Source organism: Chroicocephalus ridibundus, chromosome 4, assembly GCF_963924245.1.
Source record: "Chroicocephalus ridibundus chromosome 4, bChrRid1.1, whole genome shotgun sequence".
NCBI classification, from domain to species: domain Eukaryota; kingdom Metazoa; phylum Chordata; class Aves; order Charadriiformes; family Laridae; genus Chroicocephalus; species Chroicocephalus ridibundus.
This window is the reverse complement of record NC_086287.1, coordinates 29287764-29310068: the sequence shown is the minus strand read 5'-3', so window position 1 is coordinate 29310068 and position 22305 is coordinate 29287764. Positions and strand designations below refer to the sequence as shown.

At 60.1% G+C, this 22305-nt stretch overlaps 2 protein-coding genes across 2 annotated transcripts; both read right to left on the bottom strand.

The window, feature by feature from the left end:
• Positions 1-1032: 1032 nt before the first annotated feature.
• RPS6KL1 (ribosomal protein S6 kinase like 1) lies at positions 1033-9547 on the bottom strand. Its single transcript, XM_063333744.1, has 11 exons — positions 9454-9547; positions 9057-9311; positions 8215-8339; positions 7295-7387; positions 6415-6462; positions 5601-5733; positions 3335-4264; positions 2490-2579; positions 2253-2335; positions 1864-1959; positions 1033-1752 (listed from the first exon to the last, which is right to left on the bottom strand). The coding sequence occupies exons 2-11, from the start codon at positions 9292-9294 to the stop codon at positions 1642-1644; spliced, it is 1947 nt and encodes a 648-aa protein (XP_063189814.1). The 5' UTR covers positions 9295-9311; positions 9454-9547; the 3' UTR covers positions 1033-1641.
• A 4833-nt stretch (positions 9548-14380) lies between these two features.
• PGF (placental growth factor) lies at positions 14381-22034 on the bottom strand. The gene is made up of 7 exons (XM_063333826.1): positions 21832-22034; positions 21620-21659; positions 20774-20970; positions 19265-19341; positions 17501-17530; positions 17346-17408; positions 14381-16634 (listed from the first exon to the last, which is right to left on the bottom strand). Exons 1-7 carry the CDS (start codon positions 21895-21897, stop codon positions 16613-16615), a joined length of 495 nt encoding a protein of 164 aa, XP_063189896.1. The 5' UTR covers positions 21898-22034; the 3' UTR covers positions 14381-16612.
• Between the last annotated feature and the right edge of the window lie 271 nt (positions 22035-22305).

Here is a 22305-nt window from a genome sequence, read left to right as displayed (position 1 = left end):
TGCTGTGGCTTTGGCCACAGGCCTTAAGAGTAGGTCCTGAACCTCCCCTGAAGCAAAGGACTAGGAGGCTGGCGGCCAAGGGGGGAGCCTGCTGCTGCTGGAGGGTTCAGCCAGTGCAGGCTGCCCGAGTGAGGAAAAGCCCCAGGCTCAGCTGCTCCCAGCATCTGGCCTGCTTAGTGGTCTGCTCCTTGGTTAGTCCTCTTGCTTCTGCCCAGCCTCTGAGGTGTCCTCTGCCTTTGCTGGGGTGGGAGATGAGTTTCTCCCGGGCTCTGCTTCCCTCTGGTGGACAAGTGCTCCTGCTGCTGCCCAAGAGCCAGGCCGGGTCAGCAAGGAGCAGGGTGTTACTGCTGTTCGCAAGCAGGAGGTGGAACTAGCTAACCGTAGAAGTTTTAGTGGTGCCAGTAATTCCTTATTATCGGGGACAAGTGATCAATGGGAGGGAGCGCTGAGAGAGGAGAGCCAAAATTACATCCCTGCCGCTGCTAGCTTGGCCTTCAGCCTTTGGCTTTGACTTGCACAAATGAGCACAGCAGCTTCTGCCTCGGGTTGTGAGCAGACAGCTTTTCTTCCATCCTGGTTTGTATTTGCTCTTACCCTCCTTCCATCAGTGCTGGTTCTTGGCATTCATCCCTTTAAACCCTCGCTGTTTGTTCTACCAGGAATGACCCTGCTCAAAGCACAGCAAGGAGGGCAGCGGGGCTGCTGCCCTGCCAGCAGAAAGGAGCAACCAGGCCTGGGAGGCTGGAGACGGAATGGGTATCGACGACAACAGCCAAGGCTGGAAGAAAACACGGGCACTCTGTGCATTTTCCCAGCCCTGAGCTGCAGGCACATGGCCATGCAGATCCAGGAGGCCATGAGGCAAGCAGGGCACAAGGGGAGATGGTCAGGCACTCGGTGCCACCTTCTGGGTTCTGGCTGCAGGGTGCTGACAGCCAGCGGGTGACACCAACCTGGGGCTCCCACGAAGGTTTGAGACATTTGGGGCCCTCCCTCGATCAGCACAAGCCTCCCTGGTCCAGCTCAGAAACAAAAGGATGCTACTTCTGCAAGCGATAATGAGAGGTTTATTCTTTTCAGCAGCCCGGGGGGAGGGCGGAGAAGAGCAGAAGGCTCCTTCCCCTCTCACCCCTGCAGCAGGCATTACCCACATACACACATGCAGCCAGGGATGGGCACAGGGGCCGGGCTCGGGCACCAGCCAGTGGGGCCTGGAGGAGATGCACTTGAAAGCCACAAAAAAATAACAGGGCAGGGGGGAGGTCACTGTGGTAGCAGCAGAGATAAAAATCATAGGGAGGGAGTCGCAGGGCATGGGGCTAAGCTGAGCAAGGTATGTCCCAGAAGGGGAGCATGGCCTCTCACCAGGGGTGGGCACCTGGGATCCCTTTCCCACCAGGAAGGACCTAGAGGAGAAGACAGCCCGGCCCAGACCGCAGCCTCCTCTCTCAGACACGCCAACAAACACAAGCAGAGACGGAAGAACATGTAAGGCTGCAAAACACCATGCGTACCCCACCCTGGGGCAGCCCTTGCACGCACCCCCCCCCCCCAGCAGGCAGACCTGCCAGTGCCACCAGCGGTGACAAGTGCCTGGGAGAGCGGCTCTGTGCCCAGCTCCCTGGGGGAAGGACAGCCTGCCTAGCCCACCAGCTTGTTCCACGGGATGGTGCTGAAGAAGGTGTGGGACTTCAGCTTTGCCAAGCCACCTCCTCCAGAGCCCAAGCGCCGCTTTGGGTTGTACTGTAGGAGCTGCAGAGAAAGGGGATGAGACAGCAGGATGGAGAGGTGGGGACACTGTAAAAGCTACCCAGGTTGGACCCTCTAGCCCCATCCTCCCTCCCATCCACCCAAGCCCCTCACCTCAGTGAGCAGCGACGTAGCGGCCAGGCTGAGCCCCTCCGGCAGATGCAACTGGGTGTGAGGCTGAATCCCTGAAGGGTGGTTTTGGGACAATGGCTGCAGGAGGCAGAGGGTGATGGTGAGCAGAGGCGCTGAGGAGGGTAGGAGCACCCTGCTGAGCCTCCATCGCCACACAACCCCAGCTCTACACAGCAGGATCTAAAACCGGGTGCCTGAACACCCAGAAACCATGCGCAGGCGCTAGGAATCACGTGCCTGAAGTAACCCGGCACAGTGCTGAGGTGCCAGCAGGGCAAGGCACCCTCCCAGCCCCGCATGGCAGGGAGCTCTTGTGCTACGTACGGCGTCACCTCCTCCTCCCCACCTTCCACAGCTCCTCTGCCTCTTACCACTCCTGTCAGCAACTCGTACAAGAGAGCGCCAAAGCTCCAGCAGTCAGCTGCTTCGGTGGGCTCCGTGATCCCCCCCACTTCTGCAGAGAGAGCCAGAGAGGCGTTACAGCTGGAGGCAGGGAGCACCAGTGGCTGGGCCACGCCAGGCACATCTCGCTGCCTGCAGAAGCCCCTTCTCCCCCGGTTGGCAGCACTGGGCTAAGGGCAGGAGAAGGCAGGGGACGCGTCCCTTACCTGGGGCACTGTACAATTCTTCCCGTGCCTGGCTGCAGCACTGGGGCTCCACCTCTGTCCACTGGCCAAAGAAGGTGAGACGGACGTGACCTGCAGAGCAGCACCAGAGCCAAAAGCAGGGAGGTTAGGACAAAGCTAAGGAACTTTGGTCAGAGCACAAAGCCGAGCCATGTCCCTGCAACTGGGAACAGCCAGGGCACTGGGTCCCTGCTGTGCCGCGAGCGCAGACACTGTGCATCCCCTGGCACTGCGCACCCCCCGGCATCCCATGCAGCTGGTAAGACTGGTTAGGTGGACTCCAATCTCGCAGACCCCAGGGCAGGCTGTAGTGAGGAAAGAAGCAGTGCCAAAGAGCGGAAGGTTAGCTTTCCCCTTCCAAAGCTCTCCACGTTCCTCTTTTCCTAAGCAATTTCCAGTTCGCCCCAAATGAGCAGGGACATGCGCTCAGCTTGCACTGACAGTGGTACCCATGGCCTGGAGGGACGGGCAACCTCCAGAATACCCCAGCGAGCAGTAATTACGAGCAGGGAAACGCTGCAATCCCACTAACCTCAGGCACAGTTCAGCCGGTCTCAGCTCCCCCATGCTGGGATTCCCCAGGCAGCCAGCCCTGACATGGGAGCAGGAGCAATGCATTCCTGCGGCTGCAGAGCCATCTCTTGTAATTACCACTTGGAAGTCCCAACCGAGGCCGCACTTCCAAACAGCCAAACCTCCCCAGACTCCCACCTCCCCCAAAACAAACCCAAGAAATTCCGTGTCCCTGGAAATGGGGCAAACAGCAGTCTCCCAGCCGAGAGGCCAGTCTCCTTCTCCGCGGGGCAGCAGCCTGGGGCACTACCTACCGGCTGCATCAAGCAGCACGTTCCTGGGGTTGAGGTCCCGGCACAATACACCCTGTTGGTGAAGTCCCTCTAAGGCCAGGAGGATTTCCGCTGCCCACAGCTGCACCTGCTCCTCCTTCACAGCCCACGCTCTCCGGCCGTGCCCATGGGAAGCCAGAGCCTGGCACTGTCCTGACAGCGGCTGCTCTCTGAGCTGGCCACGGGTCAGGTTTGCTCCCCGCGAGGGCTCCCGCGCCGCTGGGTCGGGCCCATGGGGCTTGACAGAGCTGGAGGGGGCAACTCCTGCATGAAGCTGCCGCTGACCCGAGGAGGTCAGGAGAGGCCGAGCCCAGGGGACCTCAGACACTTGCTGAGACGGCAGCTCCCCTGCCCCTGGCTGGTCCCCTCTCGCAGTCTTTGGTACGGGGCCGGGTGTCTGGGGAAGCCTTCCACCGGCACATGGCCCGGGGTCTTGTTGGGAGGCTGGTCTCTCCGATACGCAGCCCGTGCTGCTCCTTAGAGCGTCCCAGGGATAGATGACCAGGGCCTGGTTGGTAAGGTGGCTGGGGCCTTTGGCTGATGCTGCTGGAACATGGTCCATGATGCCAGACGTAGCCTGGGTGACGCTTAGGTCCTGCCCTCCAGGTGTAGCCCTTGTGCCACCAGCAGGAGCGGGGTGAAGCCGGCAGTGGTTCCCTGAGTCGAAGTCCATGGGGTCAGGGGACTGCTCCCGAGGGGGCAAGGCATCCGTGTTTCCCAATACTCGGTGGGTCGTAGAGCATGGGAGGTCACTGCCCATTCGAGCAGAGAAGACGGAGACTTGGCCGCTGCCCTGGGAGCTTCCCACACCGTCCTCTCTGCCACGGTTCCTCAGGGCTTGAACGGTGTTTGCATCGGCAGAGCCCTGCTGGACACGGTACTTGGAGCGGAGGTGAGACCACAGTGTCTCCCCTGGGAAGTGGAGAGAAGAGCAAGTGATGGTGCAGAAAGCATCCCTGGTTCCCCTGCCGTGGACACTGCCCATTCAGGCACAGGCCAAGGCCCGCAGGCTGGGGACATGACCGAGCATCTCCCCAGCAAAGCTCAGGTCCATGCAGAGTATTCCCCAGCCCTATAAGCACACCATGCTCAACGCCACACCTCCCCCGGGACCTGGCACACCAAAGGCTCATTCCCCCCTCCTTTAGAAGCCCTGATCCCCCTTCTGCACAGTCTCCTTGGTCCCAGCTCTGCCACTTCCATGTCAACGGTCAACCACATCTTCAAGCATGCCCCTGATCCCACCGCCATTCACACTTTCTCCTGAAAACCTTTTCCTCTCCATGTGATGGTGATGTTAGAGAGCTCCCCCAGCATGGCACAGACTCCATGGGTCAGCAGTGAGCCGGAGCAGTGAGCCCTGGAGCCCACAGCACACTGCCGGGGCTTCCCAGTCTCCCCACATTCAGCTGCTGGCTGCTTTCTGCAAATTCATCCTACAGCAACGCATGAGGAGCTGAGGCTGTTCTCCAACACACGTCAGCCTTCATTTGTCATTGCTGGACTCCAGCTGCTGCTCCCTAGACATCCGTGCAACCAGCAGAGAGCAAAGAAGCTCCTTGGGACAAGCCTCCACCTTGTCACACTTCTTCACCAGGATCTGGGACAGGCCCCAAGCTTGCCTCCTTGTTGTACCCAAACCTAAATGTGCTCCCTGCCCTTTATGCTCCAATTCTCCATCTCCTCTCTTCGGTCTGATCTCAGAATCCAGTGTGGCCTCTTCTTTTGTAACCAAAAAATGTTTTATAAAGGTCTTATCAAAAGTTTTGTTCTACAACATCCAGGTGAACTACCTCACTTGGTTCTCCTCCATCATTTTCCTGTCATGGACAAACAATTCAAGTAAAACGAAGAGGTTTTTCTTTTCAAGACACTGGACCACATCAGCCTCAAGGCATGGCCACTCCTTCCCACAGGACTCAGTGGTCCCTAAGGCGAGTTTCCACATAACACCCCTACACACACAACCTCTTTCTCCTTGTAGGTCTCCACAGGCCCATTTCTAGGTTACTTCCCCAGCTGGCTCTTACCAAACCTCCAGAATCCCCAATACAGCTGAGCAGTTCCTTCCACAAAGTCTTTAAGCCCTGGTACCCATCACCCTTCTATGAAAAAGACAGCTTGTGCTGTCACTATAAAAAACAGTCCCAAACCAGCAGAAGAAACATATTTGAGACTTTAAAGAAAGGGAGGCTGGGGATAAGAGCGGGGTGCTCCACAGATGGGAGGCAACGCTGTCCCTACTCACCCTGCACGTGCTCCAGGTGGAGGAAGATGGAGTCCTCGCTCACGTAGTAGCACAGCAGCTTGACCATGAAGGGGACCCCATGAGGGATGATGGTCTGTCGCTCACGGGTCTCAACATGGGATTTGGGGAGGCTCTGAGGAGGTACAGGTAGATGGACATTACAGCACAGTAGAGGCTTGGATTCCCTGCAACCTAGCACCTGGCAGGGCAGGAGGCCAGACAGAAAGGCAGTGTGCCATCTGCTAAGCCCCACGGCTGTTCCCCTGTGTCACCTGCAATGGAGCTCCCTGTCAGCCCCCAGCTGTGACAAGGCAGAGTGGTCCCCACCTGCACTGCGGGACACAGAGGACGCTGCTGGTCCAGAGCAGTGGCCTTCCCCCACAACCGCCCCTGCTTCCCGCAGATGGGAATCCATCATCCCAGCCCTCTCTCCTCTCTCCTCTGGAACTGATGCTTCTCCTTGTCATGCCTCCTTGTCCAATTATAAAAGTCCTTTATTTTTAGTTCCAAGGGCACTGGAAAATGCCCTAGGACTTGCACTGACCACACCTCACCCACTATCTGCTTCAGGGGTTGACCCAGATTAACACAGGTGTAAGGCTTGGTTTGCAGCTTTACAAGGCAGAGGAACGGAGGACCAAGGAGAACGGCTTCCCTTCCGATCACAGAAGATGGCAGAGGCAGCCAAGAGAAGCTTTATGAACACCGAACTTCCACTAACACTTCTGTGATCTGCTATTTTTCAGTCCTCTCACCTGCCCCAGCCATATGCTTGGACAGGGAGAAACAGGCAGATGAAACTGAAAACACTCACCTTAAGTATAAAGGTCCCACCAGTGGCCGGATCCTGGACGATCTGCACCTGGGAGCAATATATACAGTACCGGTCAGAAGCGGTGACTGCTCCTGCCCCAACACACACCCAACGCACCCAGGAACGACCCAGGGACTCAACTCTGCAACAACAAACCTCCACCCAACTAGAGGAGTTTGGTGGTGCACAAACTTCTACTCTTGAAAGACAAAACACAGGTTATTAGCAATGACATAGCCACGGAGCCAGGGAGCAGAGCTAATTAAGACAGAGGTGACTCCCACACCATTTTTGATTCCTTCACAACGAAGGCTTTTCACTGCTCCTTCCTGGCTCTGTGGGGTGCGCTGGGCTGCTCACCCGGGCCTCTGCAGGACAGGGGGACCACATCAGTCCCGACAAACTGAGATGTGAACAGCAGAGGAGAGCAACGTGCCAGGGTGCGTATGGAGATGGTAAGCCATCTTCACTCCAAGATCATGAACTACTAATTAGTTGATACACCAGTATAGTTTATCTTCTGCTGAAGTTTTAGTTATCCATAGGAGCCCACCACCATGGTAGCTAAGCATCAAGCATGATTCCATGCATGGGAAAGAACCAGATGCATCAACCTCCTTGTAAATATTTTGAGACATCTTATAAGCAAAAGGAATGGGGACATTAAGAGATCTCCCAACTAACCCCTAAAGGGTCTTCCATCCTCGCCTGCAAATTTTCCATGGTGGGAATGGTGTGGATGGCAACCCTCACATTCCTTGGTGGGTGCGCTGGGGGACGGCACCCCCATCCCAGCTGCCAGGACCCTCCAGGTCACGCTCCCCTTGGTCCAGCCCCAGCCTCACTCCCCCCACATCCCAGTCCCAGGTCAAGTCATTACCTTATCGATCACTCCCACAACCTTACACCGTCTCAGGTTCTCCACCGCCGAGCTCAGCGTCCTGATCGGCCGGAAGCGCAGGCTGCTGTAACCCTGCAAGGCAGTGAAGGAGAGGATGAGGGACCTAGAGATGCTACTGTCCGTGAGAGCAGGTAGAAGAAGTCCCCGTGTTTTCCAGAGCAGGCAGCAATACTGCCGGGCTGGTCAACACCCAGAGACAGCTCTCCAACCACCACAGTTGATTCCTAACGTCGGCTGGGACATTTTCTCGGCCAGCTCCTGGATTTCTGAAGATTTCAGGTAAAGCTTGCACCTGCAGCGGAGGTAAAGTTACTCCAAAATTTACACCTGGACCTGGACTGCCTCAGCGCTGAGGGGATCTGTACAGAAGGCAGCTGCTGTTCTCCTCTCGTCCTTCTCACCAGGCCCCGACCCTGCCCTGCCTCGCTCACCTCTCCCTTCATTAACCATCTGCTCCCCACCGTGCAGCAGGCAGCCATTGTCTTGGGTTTCCACCCAGATGGGAACAATGACAGGGAAGATGACATTTTTAACATCTGACAAGGTGGTTCCCCCCAGTGGCTTCGGTCTCACTGAAAATGGCCATTTTTACTACGATGCCACAAGCTAAAACGCTCACACGTGGGGGAATGCACCCCATGCAAGCTGTGCCCACCTCAGCTCCTCGCTCCAGGCAGGGCAAAGGGCTGCCAGCCCCCCCGCAGCCCCCGGCATGCCGGGACACTCTGCAGTTGATGCGTCTGCCATTTTCTCTATGCCACCTTACTGTGACATCTGGCAGAGGTGGCTGAGGAGGCTCAGCGGGGCTGCTTTATGCGTCCAACCCACCTCCCCCCAGGTTTCTCAGTGCCACCAATCCACTGCCATCCCACCTGTGCCACCCCACGCCAGCCCCTCACCGTGGCGGTGGGGTTGCCACCCCCCGCAGCCCGCTGGAGGTGGCAGTTGAAGATCTCCTCTGCACGCCTGAGGTACTGTGTGATCTTCCGCTTCACAGCCTCCCGACGCTCCTTGTTGGGGTCAACTGTGGGTGGGGCAGAGGGTGGGCGTGAGGGGCCTGCTGTGCTCCCTGGAAGGATGCCCTGGTCCCCTGGCCATGCTCCCCAAAGGGATGCCCCTGTCCCCTAGCCATGCTCCCTGGAGGCATGCCCCATCCTGACCACATTCCGCAGAGGAATGCCCTAGTCCCCTGGCCAGGCTCCCTGGAGTGATGCCCCAGTCCCCCCGCTGGTTTCCCCTGAGGGATGCCCCAGTGCCCTGGCTGGTTTCCCTGCGTGGAGGCCCTGGCCCCAGGCTGTGCTCCTTAGAGGGATGCCCCGGTCTCCTAGCTGTGCTCCCTGGAGGCATGCCCCATCCTGACCGCATTTCCCAGAGCAATGCCCCAGCCCCCTGGCCATGCTCCCCAGGGGGATGCCCCAGTCCCCTCGCTGGCTTCCCCTGAGGGATGCCCTGTTCTCCGGCCGGCCGTGCTCCTTAAAGGGGTGCCCCAGTCCCCTGGCTGTGGTCCCCGGAGGGATGCCCCATCCTGACCACACTCCCCATGAGGATGCCCTGGTCCCCTGGCTGTGCTCCCCAGAGGGATGCCCTGACCCTCTTGCTGGTTTCCCTTGAGGAATGCCCCGGTCCCCTGGCTGTGCTCCCCGGAGGGATGCCCCATCCTGACCACGCTCCCCATAAGGATGCCCTGGTCCCCCGGCCGTGCTCCCCGGAGGGATGCCCCCGCCGAGGCGGCCCGGCGCACCCTGCACGCCGCGGAGCAGCACGTCCACGCCGTTCTGGTAGTGGTTGAAGGCCTCCTCGTAGTCCTCGCTGACGTCCCGCTCCAGCGCCAGCCGCAGCTGCCGCGCCGCCTCCACCAGGTAGTCCCGCCGCCCGCCGCCCTCGGGCCCCGCCGGCGAGACGCGGCTCCGCAGCTGCCCCAGGTAGACGCGGGCCTGCGCCAGCGCCCGGGAGCAAGGCTCGGCCTCCGGGCGGATCATGGCCCCGCACCGCCGCCCTGCGCCGCCGGGAGACAGGGAGCGGGGAGGCGCCGGTAAGGCCCCGCCGCCGGCCGCTCACCGGCGCCGCTGACCGGTTCCGGTGACCGGCATCGCCCCGTCGCCCGTCCCGTCCCCCCACTCCCCTCCCCGGGCACCCACCTGGCCGAGCCCCGCCGGCAGCATCCCCCGGCGCCGGCAGATGCGGCGGGGCGGCACCGGGCCCGCGTGCCGCCGCCGCGCGCCCCCGGGGCGGTGGGGCGGCGCTGATTGGCTGCGGATGAGGTCATCACACACCCCACCCACCCCCGCCCCCCGCCGCCCCGCGGCACCGGGGCCGCACCGGAGGGTCCCGGACGGGGCCGGGAGGGTCGGGTCCCGCCCGGGGTCGGGGATCCCGGGGCCGGGGGGGGGCGGTGTCTGGTCTCCGCCGGGGTCGGGGGTCCCGGTCCGAGGGGGAGTCGGGTCCCGGACGGGGTTGGGGGGGGTCCTGGCCAGGGTCCCCCCGCCGACCCCTCCCTGCCCCAAGGGAGGTTCTTCATCTCTCCGTTAACGTGCAGTGAGCACCACCATCACCCACCCCCCCCTTCTTGCTTTATTATCATCGTTAGTCACCATTAGTTGTCCTTAATTAATAAAGCTCCCGTTCATTAAGGACTGCCCGTGCTACTGTGTTTCCTTCCTCCCGCAACACGTAATTAGCCGTGTTTTAAATAGCCTTTGCCTCTACCTGCGTCCGGAAGGGTGCACCCGGGGAGCCGCTGGGTGACCTGCCTCTTCTGCACGGCCCCCCCGGGGCACTGAGGGCTCCCCTGGTTTGTATCTTGCAAGCCGGTGTCGTTGCCTCCCTTCCCCCGCCATCCCCCCCAGACCCTGGGCTCTCGGCTGGCCCTTGGCCCTTTTACCACTCGTTTACCAGCCTCCTTTGTTTTTACGAACTGATTTCAAATAGAGAGAGCAGGGGAACGTCAGCACAAATGCATTAAGGCACAGCGTAGCGAAGATCCCGGCTGGTGTTTTAACGAATGCTTTGTATGTGGAAAATATCCGCCTTTGGCTTAGCCTAGAAGCCTGCATTCTTGGCCCCCTGGTATGGCTTTTTCTCGGAAGGCCGGGTCTGCAGGGCCCGCCAGGTCACCCCAGCCACCAGTGCGGGAGATTTGCCGACTCGGGAGCGCTCAGCCAGTCGTGGCTCAGGCCAGCTGGTTTCCTGCGTCTGTGGAACGGTCAGTCGAGGTCCAAATAACTTTCTTTCTGGAGGGTCGGGGAGGGGGGACGGACCTGCAAAGGGAGGACAGCTGGCAAAGGGAGGACAGCTGAAATCCCAGTGATGCTCTAGGAAAGACTGCGCTGAGATAGGTTGGGAAGAAGGAGGCACCTGCATTTTTGTCCGCCCCTTGCTAACTGCCAGGCACGTCCCACTGCGACAGCAGATGTTGCCAAAAAGGCGGTTTTACTTTGTCGGGAGCTGGCCCCATCGCAGCCACACCGGCCTGGACAGTCACTGTGTTCAGCCCTAGCCGGAGCCAGTACTTGCTGTGGGGCTGGCCCCAGCCTTTCCCAAGGAGGGACCAGATGGCACCTGAGCTTGGAGCAGAGCAAAGGCCCCAGAGCTAGGCCAGGATGCCCAAGGGGGCACCCATTCATGGCTGCCCCATCACTTCGTACCCTGCACACACCGATGGCGGGGCATCTCCCCCAGCTCAGGTCACCTGGGCAGCTCTTTTGTGCTGCCCAATCTTTGAACAGCAGAACAGGAAAAGTAAATCCCGTGCCGGCATCTCAGCTCAGCAACAAAACACCCTCTTTCTTAACGAAGGCCATTTGTTTAGGAGTGCGAAAGGCTGATGCTGTGCCTCAGAGGGCAGGTCTGGTAGGATGCTCTGTGAGACAAGCCTCTGCCCAAACATAATCCCTGTGCTTGGTTCTTTGATTTCTTCTCAAAACACTTCCAAGTTCCTTTTCACCACCAATCTCTACCTAACAGAGCCCATTTTTTTCTGCCCAGCCTGTTTAAAGCCCCCAGTCTCTAGGTTTTTTAATTCCAACCAGAGCCCGGAGTCTCCTCCTTCAAGAGAAAAGTCTGAGCAAGCAAGAAATGAAGCGGGGCCCGGGATGAGGAGAGGGACTCTGCCAGCAGGACTCCCCTGCCTGACTTCAGCAGATCTGTGTGGGCCTGGAGAGGACAGAGAGCACAGGTAAACTACAAAACCCAGTGTAAGGTGTCTGTAGAGGAGGTTGGATATCAGGGGGATGGTGACAGAGAGATGTGTGATGGGACGTCACCGGCAGGGGAACAAAATTCCAGTTGAGTTCATTGCCCAACACCTCCTGTAGCCCTTTGTCCTGGTTTGAGCGACACAGGACTAATTTCTCTTCCAATGCTTGGGAAAACTGCACTTTTAGAAGACTCCAGTGTCTGAATTTGTGAAAATATTTACTTTATAGACAGCTATTGTATGGGTTTCAAGGTCTCGGTGTTTTCGAACTCGCCAGGTGCAGGGATGAGGAGGAGCGAGACCCGGGCACTTGACCCCGGGCTGGCCAACAGCATTATTTCATACCATGAACGTCGCATTCAATACAAATTAGAAAGTTTGCTGCACAGTGCTCTCTCTCCCTTGATGGTGGCAGTCCAGAGAACTTGCCCCAAACCCCCGAGCCCTTCTCTTCCCCCCGAAGCCGCAGCGCTGGCAGTGTCCGGCGTTTGCTGTCCCCTGCTGGGAGTGCACAGCTTCCTGCTGATGGAATGGGCTGAGAATAATCCTCCTGTATTTTATATTGGTATCGGGATCAATATTGGTTCTTTACTGTTATTAATGTTAATAATTAAGTCTTATTCTATTAAATCTGTTTACATTTCAACCTTTGGGTTTCCTTGTTTTTCCAGATTCCCCTTCCTGGGGGGGGAGGGCTCATCGTGTGATAGAATAATTGTCTAAATGACAATAAATTGTTGTGGATTCTTCCAACCATAACACCCTTGTAGAGATAAACCGGCCTTTACTCAAAGTCACGTCAGGACGGTATTTAAAGTTGTTTTTTTTTTTTTTTGTTTCACACAATTAAAGCTGTGTCCCCTCTGGATGGGAAGGGAGGAGCTGGAAGACGGTGGTTTGGCTTCCTTTTGGGGGCCCACGGCGGAGCTTTGCAGGGCTGAGCAGGGCCGAGTCTGGGCGATGCCGGGGTGGCTCAGCCCTGCGCAGACAGGCTGCGGGGCCGGTGAGGCGAAGGGGACACAGGGCAGCGCAGAGGAGAGTGAGCCAAAGGCATTGGCGAGGAGACATGCCCCAGGGACTGGCCTGCGAGGAGGCTTGCGGGGGGAGAAGATGCGTACCAGCCCCGAGGCACAGCGGCCCTTAGCTGTGGGCTTCCAGTTTCCCATGTCAGTGCCGCTTGGACGACGTTAAATTTGGGGGATTATTTTTAGATTAACCTGCTGAAGAGCTTGTGGCCCTTATTGGGAAGTGCAAACTCCCAAAGCAAAACCAGCACCAACAAGTAAGAGGGAGGGGAGTGAGCGCCGCCCTTTTTTCTCACCGCCTAAAATAGCCGCATGAGAGCTGACAAAAGCTTAAAACAGGCCGAGACTGCAAACACTGCTGGCTGCAGCAAGCCCAGCTTTGTGAGGATGCAAAAATCTTGTAAGTCACAAGCAAGAAGAGGCGAGGACCTCAGCGCATCTTTATTTGCCCCGGAAACACGCGGGAGACCTGCAGGTACAGGGAGAAGCTGCTGGGAGGCAGCGCTCTGCTGGCACCCCAGGGTCTGGGAGGCTGGAGGTTACCAGCGCAGCGTTAACAACAAGGCTTCATCAGCTGCCATCTCTGGGCTCATCTCCTCCTGGCCCTTTCAGGTAATTCCCCCCCAAAATACGTGATGTTTTGTTCTTAGCGCAGCCTGGAGCCCAGCTTATGTTTTGTCTCCCCTAAAACTCCCCTTCTAAACCATCTTGCTGCAGCTCTGGCTCCTAAAGCTTTATTAAACAAACCTTTGCTCTGTAAGGCTGGGAGACACAAGGAGGGAGCGCAGGGACGCTGATAACCCAGCGGCGTGCTGCTCCCGCGGGAGAGCTGCCCGTCTGCGAGGGGTACACAGGCAGGGGAAGGATGGGGGATTTGGGAGCAGCGGGGCTGGGGCATGTTTGCTGCCTGTCCATGGAGGACCAGCATGGGGTCGTTCTGCTCCCTGCTGGCTTTGGGACTGGGGGTCTGCCCTGGTCCCTTTACAAGGGAACCAGTCCCTTCCTACGGCCCCACTCGGCAGTGCTGGGGGAACATGGGGGTCCGTAGATGTAGCTGCCCCTGTCGGGGTGCTCAGGGGACACATCTGCTGTGGCCAGGGCGGGCTGACAGGAGCTACTGATGTAAGCCTCCAAAAAAGGCACAACTGGGAGCAACACAGGAGGACAGACAGCGGCTGGTCCCCTTGGGAGGGAGCATGGTTGGTGGCCAGAAGCCTCGAGGCCAGGAGCCCCACTCTTCCCCTCTTGGCAGCAGGTCCCCAACCTGACCCTCATGTCACCATTGGGCGTGATGTCCTGCTGGAAGTCCCTGCCACCCTTCGATGAGGAGGGTCCCAGAGGCCCCAGGGTTCTCCCCTCTGGTAGGGACACGCAGGGGCAGGGGAAGGAGCGGGTCCTCCCCCGGGCGTATCATGCCTGCAGCAACCCCAGGAGCTTTGGAGAGTTGCTGGGACTCATCAGGTTCCCCTCACTGGTGAAGCCTCAGTAAACCCCCCCCCCCAGTGCTGGAGGGAGTCCCAACACCTGGAGATGCCACTCCCAAACCTCCCATGCTGGTGGTGCCACATCCTTGCCATCCACCCGACACCCCATGCCAGGGGAGGAGAATAGACGCAGCACCCAGGGGACTCAGGCAATGCAGGGGGAGAAGTGACACAGAGCAGCCGTGCGAGGCAGGCGCCCGGCCCCACGGGCTTTGGGCAGAGCTGCCTGAAAACTCTCCGTGCCCAGCAGCAGCCAAAGAGGTGACACCCGACACCAGGAACCGTTAGGAAAAGCCACTGGGCAGGAGCTTGTTTGATTTTTTTTTTTTTAACCCTAATCACCACTCTTGACAAATTTATTTTTTTATTAATTAACATCCTTGGGCTTATGTAACTTCCTTTTTAAAGGTTTAATACTACCACAGTGAAAATTCTACTGTTAAAAACAATATAGAAACCATCACACACATGCCTCGAGTGCTGCACACAGTCCTCCTTCAGCCTCAAAGTGTAACCAGCCAGGCTGAAATGGCACACAGGGATGGGGAGAGCCTGCAGGGACCAGGACAGGCCACCGGAGCTAGGGTGCCACGTGGCCCATGCAAACCCCGAGTGGCACGGGAAGGGGAGCAGCGAGTCCCCCTCATCCATGAAGCAGCCAAGGAGGAGCTTCATGGGCTGTTGTTGGGACAGAGCCCACATAGGCTGTGCCCCAGAACACTGCGGATGCCAGAAGTGGAAATGGGGTCCAAAGGGATCCAGACAGGATCCAGCTGCACGGGTACACTCACCCAGTCTACACCATGCTGCATGTGGCAGCATGGAGGTTCACGTCATCTCAACACGCACCACCTGCTTCCCCTGCCAGGGTACCACTGCCACAGGACCTGCCCTGTCCCCGTGTCCTTGTGCCAGCCCCAGGCAGCACCAGCATTAGGGGTCTGAGGGATCCTGCCCCAGCTATGGGCTGCCCTGTCAGACACGGGGAGGAGCTGCCGCCTTGGACCCCAACACCTGCTACGTTGGGCTCCACTCTTGCTCTTTAGCACAGGATAAACCACAGGTCATCTCATTCGATGGCAACTTTAGAGCCTTTGCCCATCTTGCCCTCCAGACTTTTGCTTGAACCTTTCAAGAATAACCCTTGATTTTGTTTTAACCCCATGCCCAGGATGCCCAGCTTGGCCTTAGGGTTTCCAGCAACGTGTGCTGCTCCAGGGCACAGCACAGCAGGGGATACATTTGGCAGCCAGCCCCAGCCCCGCCGCAGCAGGAGTGGGAAAGGGGAGAGGGAGAGCCCCAGGGGCACCACTTAAGGCACACAGAAACAAGGGCTGGGGCTGCCCCACAGACCTGGGCACAGACCAGGCTGAGTGGGGAAAGCAGGAAGCAACAGCACCCACAGTCACCTTGACGAGGACCACCAGCCCCCTACACCCGCAAGGATGTTCCCAGTAATCAACGGGGCTCCCAGGCCAGCCTGCCCCCATGCTGGGTGATATGAGCTTTGATGGGGTGTTTCTTGGGTGGGAAGGCCCACGGGCAGCCTGCCCCCCGCTGCTCCAACCTTGCATCAGCCCAGCCATGGGGAAGGAAAGCCATGGGACAGTGAGCCAGACGTTTGGACTGGGGTGAGAAAAGGATGGGGATGGTTAACGGGGGGGAGGGTACCAGCCCCACGTCACGGTGTGGAGGAGGACAGTTCCCCCAAGGGTCTCCCAGTACCCACCTGAGCTCCAGCACATGGGTAGCCCCCAGCCTGGGGAAGCAGCTTAGTCCTGACCTGCTGGTTGCCCATCTCCAACATCGCACCAAGGGAACCCCTTGGGTCCTGCAGGAGTTGGTGCTGGGGACAAGCCCCGGGCCACCACAGGACTGCCCTCCTCCAGCCTGGGTGCCCATGGGGAAGAGCGCTGCCTGCAGCTGCTGGAAAGCAGAGAGGAGCGCTCGCACTGCCAGCTCCTGTGTCCGACCACCAGTTTTATTGAGCAGGGCAAGGCTGGGACGTGGCTGTGAGTACGCGAGGAGCCCCGGCAACCCCAATTCCCTCCCCTTCCCCACCAGGGGGGCTTCCCAGGCAAGTTCCCTGGCACCCTCCTGGGCTGCCCCATGCCAAGGCTGGGACGGACGCAGCCCTGCAGCCTTGCCTGCCCATTTCCTTCCTCCCCAGCTGCAGGGCGCTGGCAGGACAGAGCAGTTTTGCAGCTGCAACTCTCTGATCCGTCTCTGTCCGCCCCCCCCATCATGCTGTCCCCAGCCAGATCCAGCAGCACGGCCACCAGCTCCGCTCCTCGTTGCCCCCAGGATGCCCTCAAACACCAACACCCTGCTTGAGCTGCTCATCTTCAGCCCCGGGTCTGGCCATGGGTCCTTTCGTCCTGCTGCCAGCAGTGCAGAGGGGGCAAGAGAGTCCTTGGTTCCAGGCTGCGCTCCCGCCAGGGCCAAGCAAGAGTCCAGTCAGCTCTTCCCTGCCGGAGTCCTGCTCCCCACTGCTGCTTGGAGGGACACGGCTCCACACGTCCCCCACACCATGGGGGAAACGCAGCTGGCTCAAACGCAGGCGGCAGGAGCGAGGCCGGGGGCAGAGCGGAGGCTACCTGCGTGGCGTGCCACATCTGCAAAGAGAGCACGGCACGGGGTGAGTGCTGCCAGGATGGGGGGACGGACACCAGGACCTCCAGGATCACCCACTCTGCCCCACGCCCCCACAGCACCAAACTATGGGGTAGGGACCGCAGGCAGCCTCTTCACGGGGAGGAGTGAGGGCAATGGGGCTGAGCCCCGAGCAGCAAACTTCAGACAAAACAGGGAAATACAACAGGAAAGTGCCAGCCACAGGCACCATGTCCCAAAACCGTCTGCAGGAAGAGTCCAGCCTGTCACAGCAAGCGGTTCGAGAGTCAGCTAAATGTAAGGAGGGAAAGGGTAGAGTAACCCAAACAACGACTAGTCAAGGACTGCAGGAAGGACACAGCCGGCAGCAAGATGAGGCTGAAACTGGAAATTCAGGGATCCAGGAAACCCCAGCGTGGTCTGTGATGGTGATAGAGCTACAAACCATCAAGTCACCCAGCCCATCCATCCCCACCCTGGGTAGGACCGGCCAGCTTTGAGCAGCTGAGCCTGGAGACTACCCAGAGCACCTATTGAGCCTTCAGGAAAAGGCCTGTTTCCCCAGAGCCGCCCACTGTCCCCCCCTTGTCCTGCTTTCTCCTGTGTCTGCTCCGCACAAGCCCCTCACAGCATCAGTAAAGACCTTAAGGCTTAACGAAGCTGCTCTTCCCAAAGAAATAAGACACCACCCATACCTGCCCCTTCTCACTTACAGTTCACAGTCTTTACGTCTCTTCTTCTCTTGTCTTCTCTTACCTCGGCCCTTGGACCTCCTCCTTTGAAAAGGAAAGTACCACAAGACAGGCTGATGTGTGGGAGATGAGACCCCCCAACCCCATCCGGTAACGCCACCCCTGACATCGCTTACCTTCCCAGCCTCATCAGGTCCTGCCGGGGCCTGCGGGGTGGGAAAAGGACAGTGAAGTGGTTACTTGGGCAATGCCGTCTGTTGAGCTGCTGTTGAGGTGGTTTATCAAGATGCCCCAGTGCGCAGCATGAGCTACCTGTTACCATTCATGCTTAAAACAGACCCAATACGACTTGTCTCCATGTTATCAGCTCCTCAGCCGGGACCTGACTGCAGTCGGCAGAGAGAAGGCAGACACAGCAAAGGGGCAGGGGATAGTCAGCTTTGGTGACTCCCCTGGGGATGTGACATGTTGCCCATGAGGCCAGGAAGCACAGGTTCAGTTTCAGCTGCTCTCAGTGACAGCTTCCATAGCTCAGCTGGTTAAACAAGATGCAACGTCCTGAGTAACACGTGGGATCTGCTGCAAGACACCAGCCACGACATACTTGGCTTAAGCATCCCCGAGAGGGGGCAAGGCCAGGACATCCACCACGCCTATGCTAAACTTCAAAGCAGAGCCATGTGAAGGTGTGGAAGGCGGCTTACGGAGAAGCCGAAAGGTGCTGCAGAAGCAAGAAGTTTACACAGATTCAAAGGCTGTCTGCACAAGTACTCATAAGAGATCCCCTGGGAGTTACCCTAAGTAGGAAAACCACAACAGGCTCAGGAAATTCCCTGCACGGAAAACAGCTGGAAATGGACGGGGGGAAGTAACACATGTGCTTCTTCCCATTCCCTCTTCTGCATCCACCGACAGATCCTCCAGAGACGCTTCCAGAGCTGGATGGGCCTTGGGTCTGCTCCAGCACAACCGCTCTTACAACTGCAGGGGAATACCGATCTGGGGATCCTCTTCTTCCAGGCAAAGATCACATCTCACAGCTGCCCAGCAGGACCCTCAATCCCCAGTTTTCGCAATACTAAATCACCCTGGGGTCACGATGGAAAGCAAACGCCAGGACCCCCATGCAGACAGTGCCGGAGAGCTCTGTGGCAGGGACCAGCTCTGGGCAGCACCAGAGTCGCTCCCTGCTCCCACAGCACTGCAGCCCCTGGGCAGAGGCCCTGTCCTGCCCAAGCTCTCACCATTTCTGGGACACAGTGAGCACCCTGAGGGGTTAAATGTGTGCCAGGAGTTTGCGGCAGGTTGGTGCTGCGCATCCATCCTGGGCCAGTGCTGCGTATCCCTGATCCATGTCAGGTCAGCGCTGCATGTTTTAAGCTTTCGTTTGTTGGCTTGGATGCAAACCCCTGCTCCCCGGTCCTGGATGAGGCAGCCTCCCTTAAATGGGAGCCCAAGACCCAGCCCTTCAGCTTTCTCTTTGAGCCACGGTCATGCTCAGGTATGCCAAGCCAGGGAGCCCCCTGCTGAGCCACCACCTTGGGCACACTGCTGCACACCAAACACCTGCCTCAGAGCCACCAGCCTCGCTCCGTTACCCAGAGGAGCCTACACCAGGCATGCCAAGGTGTCCACAAGGATAGGGGGCACAGACATCCCTGCTGACAGAGCTGGGGTGCCACAGGTGCCACAGCAGCTCCAGCCCTGTGGACAATGCCACGCACCCCCTTGGCTGCAGGGAGCAGGCTGCAGAGATGCGGAGCTGCCTGCAGCTGAGCAAGGGCCATAAGCACCGGCAAACCCCAGCGCGGAGACAGTGGGGGTGTCGCAGCATGGCCGGGGTGCCCCCAGGGCATCCTTGTCCCACAGGCAGAGTGAGCTGGCAGGGTCGCTCTTGCTGAAGGGGCACAGAGGTGGAAAACAAGCCCGGGGGTCCCTACCTGCACTCGCACCGCTTGTGCTCGGTGAACGCCATCTCCACGTAGGGTGCCTCCCCATTTGGCTTTATCTTCAGGAGCTGAAAGAGGAGCAAAGGTTACCTCCCGGCCAGCGGCAGGAGGGGGCTGGAAGGAGTCCCACGGCACTGCCTCGACACCTCAGCCTCTTGGGCAGACGCGTGTCTAACCTGTTCCTCGGGACCTCCGGCAGCGGAGACTCCACCTCCGCACGCAGGCAGTGCCGGCCAGGCCCGGCCGCCCCAGCAGCTTGGGAGGCTCTGCTAGTGCCGCCCTGTGTCTTCAGGGCTGTAATTTAAGCGCCGTGGTCCTGGGATTTCCCAGCCTTAGAGGAGATTGTTCTGTCTCTGTCTTTGTGGAGAGCTTTCACATATTTGACCACTTTGCACATCTCCCGTCTCCGATGGAAATATCCCGCTAGTCATGTTTTCCAGACCATTCCTGTTGCTGCTGCCTCCTCCTGGCCCCCTTTCCCACAGCCCAGAGCCTGGAGTCAGTACCACGGTGCCTCCCCAGCCCATGGGGTGCAGGATTTGCCCTGCCACGTGTCAGTCCACAGCTCAGCCCAGAGCTGGAGTTGGACATCCAGGGGCTTCACAGGGTATGTCCATCATTGGTGTGATCCACACTAGCCCCCGCAGAAGTGCCTGACACTGTCATCCCACTCACGGCAGCAGGATCCCTGCCTTGGAGGGAGACTTGTGCTTGGGAATTTGCCTCCCATTCCTGTCAGGCTCTTGCTCCACCTCAGTCAAGTTTTTTTGGAGACTCCCACCCTGCCTTCCAACACGCTTTCAACCCCAGAGGGACCAAAATCACTGGTGATTTATTGCAGGCACTCTCTAGTCTGTCATCCACAGCAAACCACAGCTTTTCCCTGCTCCCTCCAGCAGCGCAGCACAAGGGCTGCAGTGTGAGGACAACGGCTGCCCGATGCACGGGGAAGAGCCAGCTTGTTCACAGCTGCTGGATCACAGGATCTCCCACCCCACTTCCCTCAGCTCCCACACTGGGGACTGGAAATGCAGCCGGTGCAGCCCTTTGAGCCCCCAGCACAAGTTCACTGTCAGCACCACCGACCTCTCCCTGCGATTCGGGGGCAGTACCTGCTTTGCCCCAGCAGGCAGAGTCACAGGCAACCAGGAAACGGGCAACTGGGAAACCTCCAGCCCCACTGAAGGACAGGGAAGGTCTGGAAAGGCAGCTGGCAGTCAGCCAGACGGACCACGCAGAGAGGAGAGGGCAGGGAAGCAGGGAGTGAGGCCAGTACCACCAGGGGTGTCACCTGGCCTCAGGGACAAGCCCAAAGAGCAGGCAGAGGGACCCTCCTGATTTGGCGTGCATTTGAGCAGTTGTGAGTAAGCCCCCCTCCCCTGTTATCCATGCTGCTACCATGTCTGGGAGATGAGAAGCTGCAAGTTCACCCTCCCGGCGCTTGGCAAGCAGCCTACCACCTCCCCAGCGCAGCCACAGCCCTGCAGTGGCAGTGCTTACCTGCATGGTGACCGTGCTTGTCTCCACGGGGACGCAGCGGAGACCCTCGTCCCCGCAGCAGCCTCCGCAGCGCTGCAGGGAGACGCAGGAGGGTCTGAAAATGTACTCCACCTCGTTGGGGAACTCGGTGATGACATCCACCAGCTGCTCCAGAGGCCGGCAGAAACTACGATTCCAGATCTCCCGAAAGGTCAGGACTGCAAGAGACCGGGGTAGGGGGGATGTAAGGAGGGACCCCGGAGAGGCTGAACCCAGCGGACCCACTGCCGGGGCAGGTGCACCAGCCGCGGTGGGGTCCTGCTCCCATCACAGGGGCACAGGGATGCAGAGGACCCCCTGGTGCCCCCAGTAAGCCCATCACCACACTGGTGCGACGGCTCGCACAGCCACCACAGCCACCTCGACGGGCTCTTTCTCCACCTGCCCGCCAGCTCCGTCTCCTCCTTCTCAGGCACCCGCTTCCCCCCCGCACCCCCGTCTCCCCTCCTCGGCGGGCGCCGAAGCCCAGCCCCGCAGAAAACCGTCCCCTCGGGTTTCCCAGCAGGAGGGCCAGAGGGGAGCCGAAGCGGAGCCTTTCTGCCCGGCAGCCGGCACCGGAGAAGCGGCAAGCCCGGGGCAGGGCTGCGCTCCGCTCCGGCCCGCGGCGCTGCCCGGTGCCGCAAGCGCCCGGGGCGGGGGGGACGGGCTGCTCCGAGCCCCGGCACTGCTCCCCGCTCCCCACCGGGCATCGCCGGGGGGATAAGGGCCCCGGGGGGTACCGAGCTCCCCCCGGCCCTGCGCGCAGCCCTCCCCGCGCTGCCGCCCCCTCCCAGCCGGGATACCGGCGGCCGCCCGCTGCCAACTCACCGGGCGGCTCCGCGCTGGCGGTCCCCCGCGCCTCCGGGGCCTGCAGGGAGGGAAAGGCGGGCGCTGGCGGGGGCGGCACAGGGGGACCCGCCGCCGCCCCCCGCCCCAACGCCGGGAGGGGCTGCCCCGGCCGCCACCGCCACCGGGGGCAGCGGCATCGGCGGGGCCGGGCTGCCCCCGCTCCGACCCCCCTCCCGCCCCCCGGCTCTCACCGGGGCGGGCGGCGCCCCCAGCGCCCCGGCCACCAGCAGCCGCAGGAAGGCGCCGAGCAGCCGCATCGCCGCTCCCGCCGCCCCGGCACCGACTCAGCGCCGCCGCTACCGGCTCGCCGCCCTCGGCATGCCGCCCCGCCGCCGCCGGGCCACCGGCCCCGCCGTGCCGCCTCCGCCGCCGCCGGGCCATGGGAGCGCGCCCCGCTCCGCCGCCGTATTTCACCGCCGCCGCCCCGCCCCCGCCCGCCCCGGCCCCGCCGCGGGGCGGGAGCAGGTGCCCGGCCCCGGCGGACGCGGGGACGGCCGGTGCCCCCGGGAGCGCCGGGGCCCCCCGCCTCCACCCCCCGCACCGGCAGTCTTTTCCCCGTCGGGCTGCCGCGGGACGTCCAGAAGCCGGCCCGTGCCCGGTGACAGTCCGGGAGGCGGGAGACACCGGGGCTTTGTCGGGGCTTCTCGGCTCGCTGGGGTCCCCCG

What these genes read in the sequence shown, in the direction of transcription:
- PGF (XM_063333826.1), bottom strand. Translation starts at nt 21,897, where the DNA reads ATGCGGCTGCTCGGCGCCTTCCTGCGGCTGCTGGTGGCCGGGGCGCTG. An exon ending in CAAGCACGGTCACCATGCAG is followed by an intron (nt 19,342 to 20,773) that starts GTAAGCACTGCC and finishes CTCCTCTTTCAG; the next exon opens with CTCCTGAAGATAAAGCCAAA. An exon ending in AGACGTAAAGACTGTGAACT is followed by an intron (nt 16,635 to 17,345) that starts GTAAGTGAGAAG and finishes CTCTCTTTGCAG; the next exon opens with ATGTGGCACGCCACGCAGGT.
- RPS6KL1 (XM_063333744.1), bottom strand. Translation starts at nt 9,294, where the DNA reads ATGATCCGCCCGGAGGCCGAGCCTTGCTCCCGGGCGCTGGCGCAGGCC. An exon ending in TTGTGGGAGTGATCGATAAG is followed by an intron (nt 6,463 to 7,294) that starts GTAATGACTTGA and finishes TATTGCTCCCAG; the next exon opens with GTGCAGATCGTCCAGGATCC. An exon ending in CCACCTGGAGCACGTGCAGG is followed by an intron (nt 4,265 to 5,600) that starts GTGAGTAGGGAC and finishes TCCACTTCCCAG; the next exon opens with GGGAGACACTGTGGTCTCAC.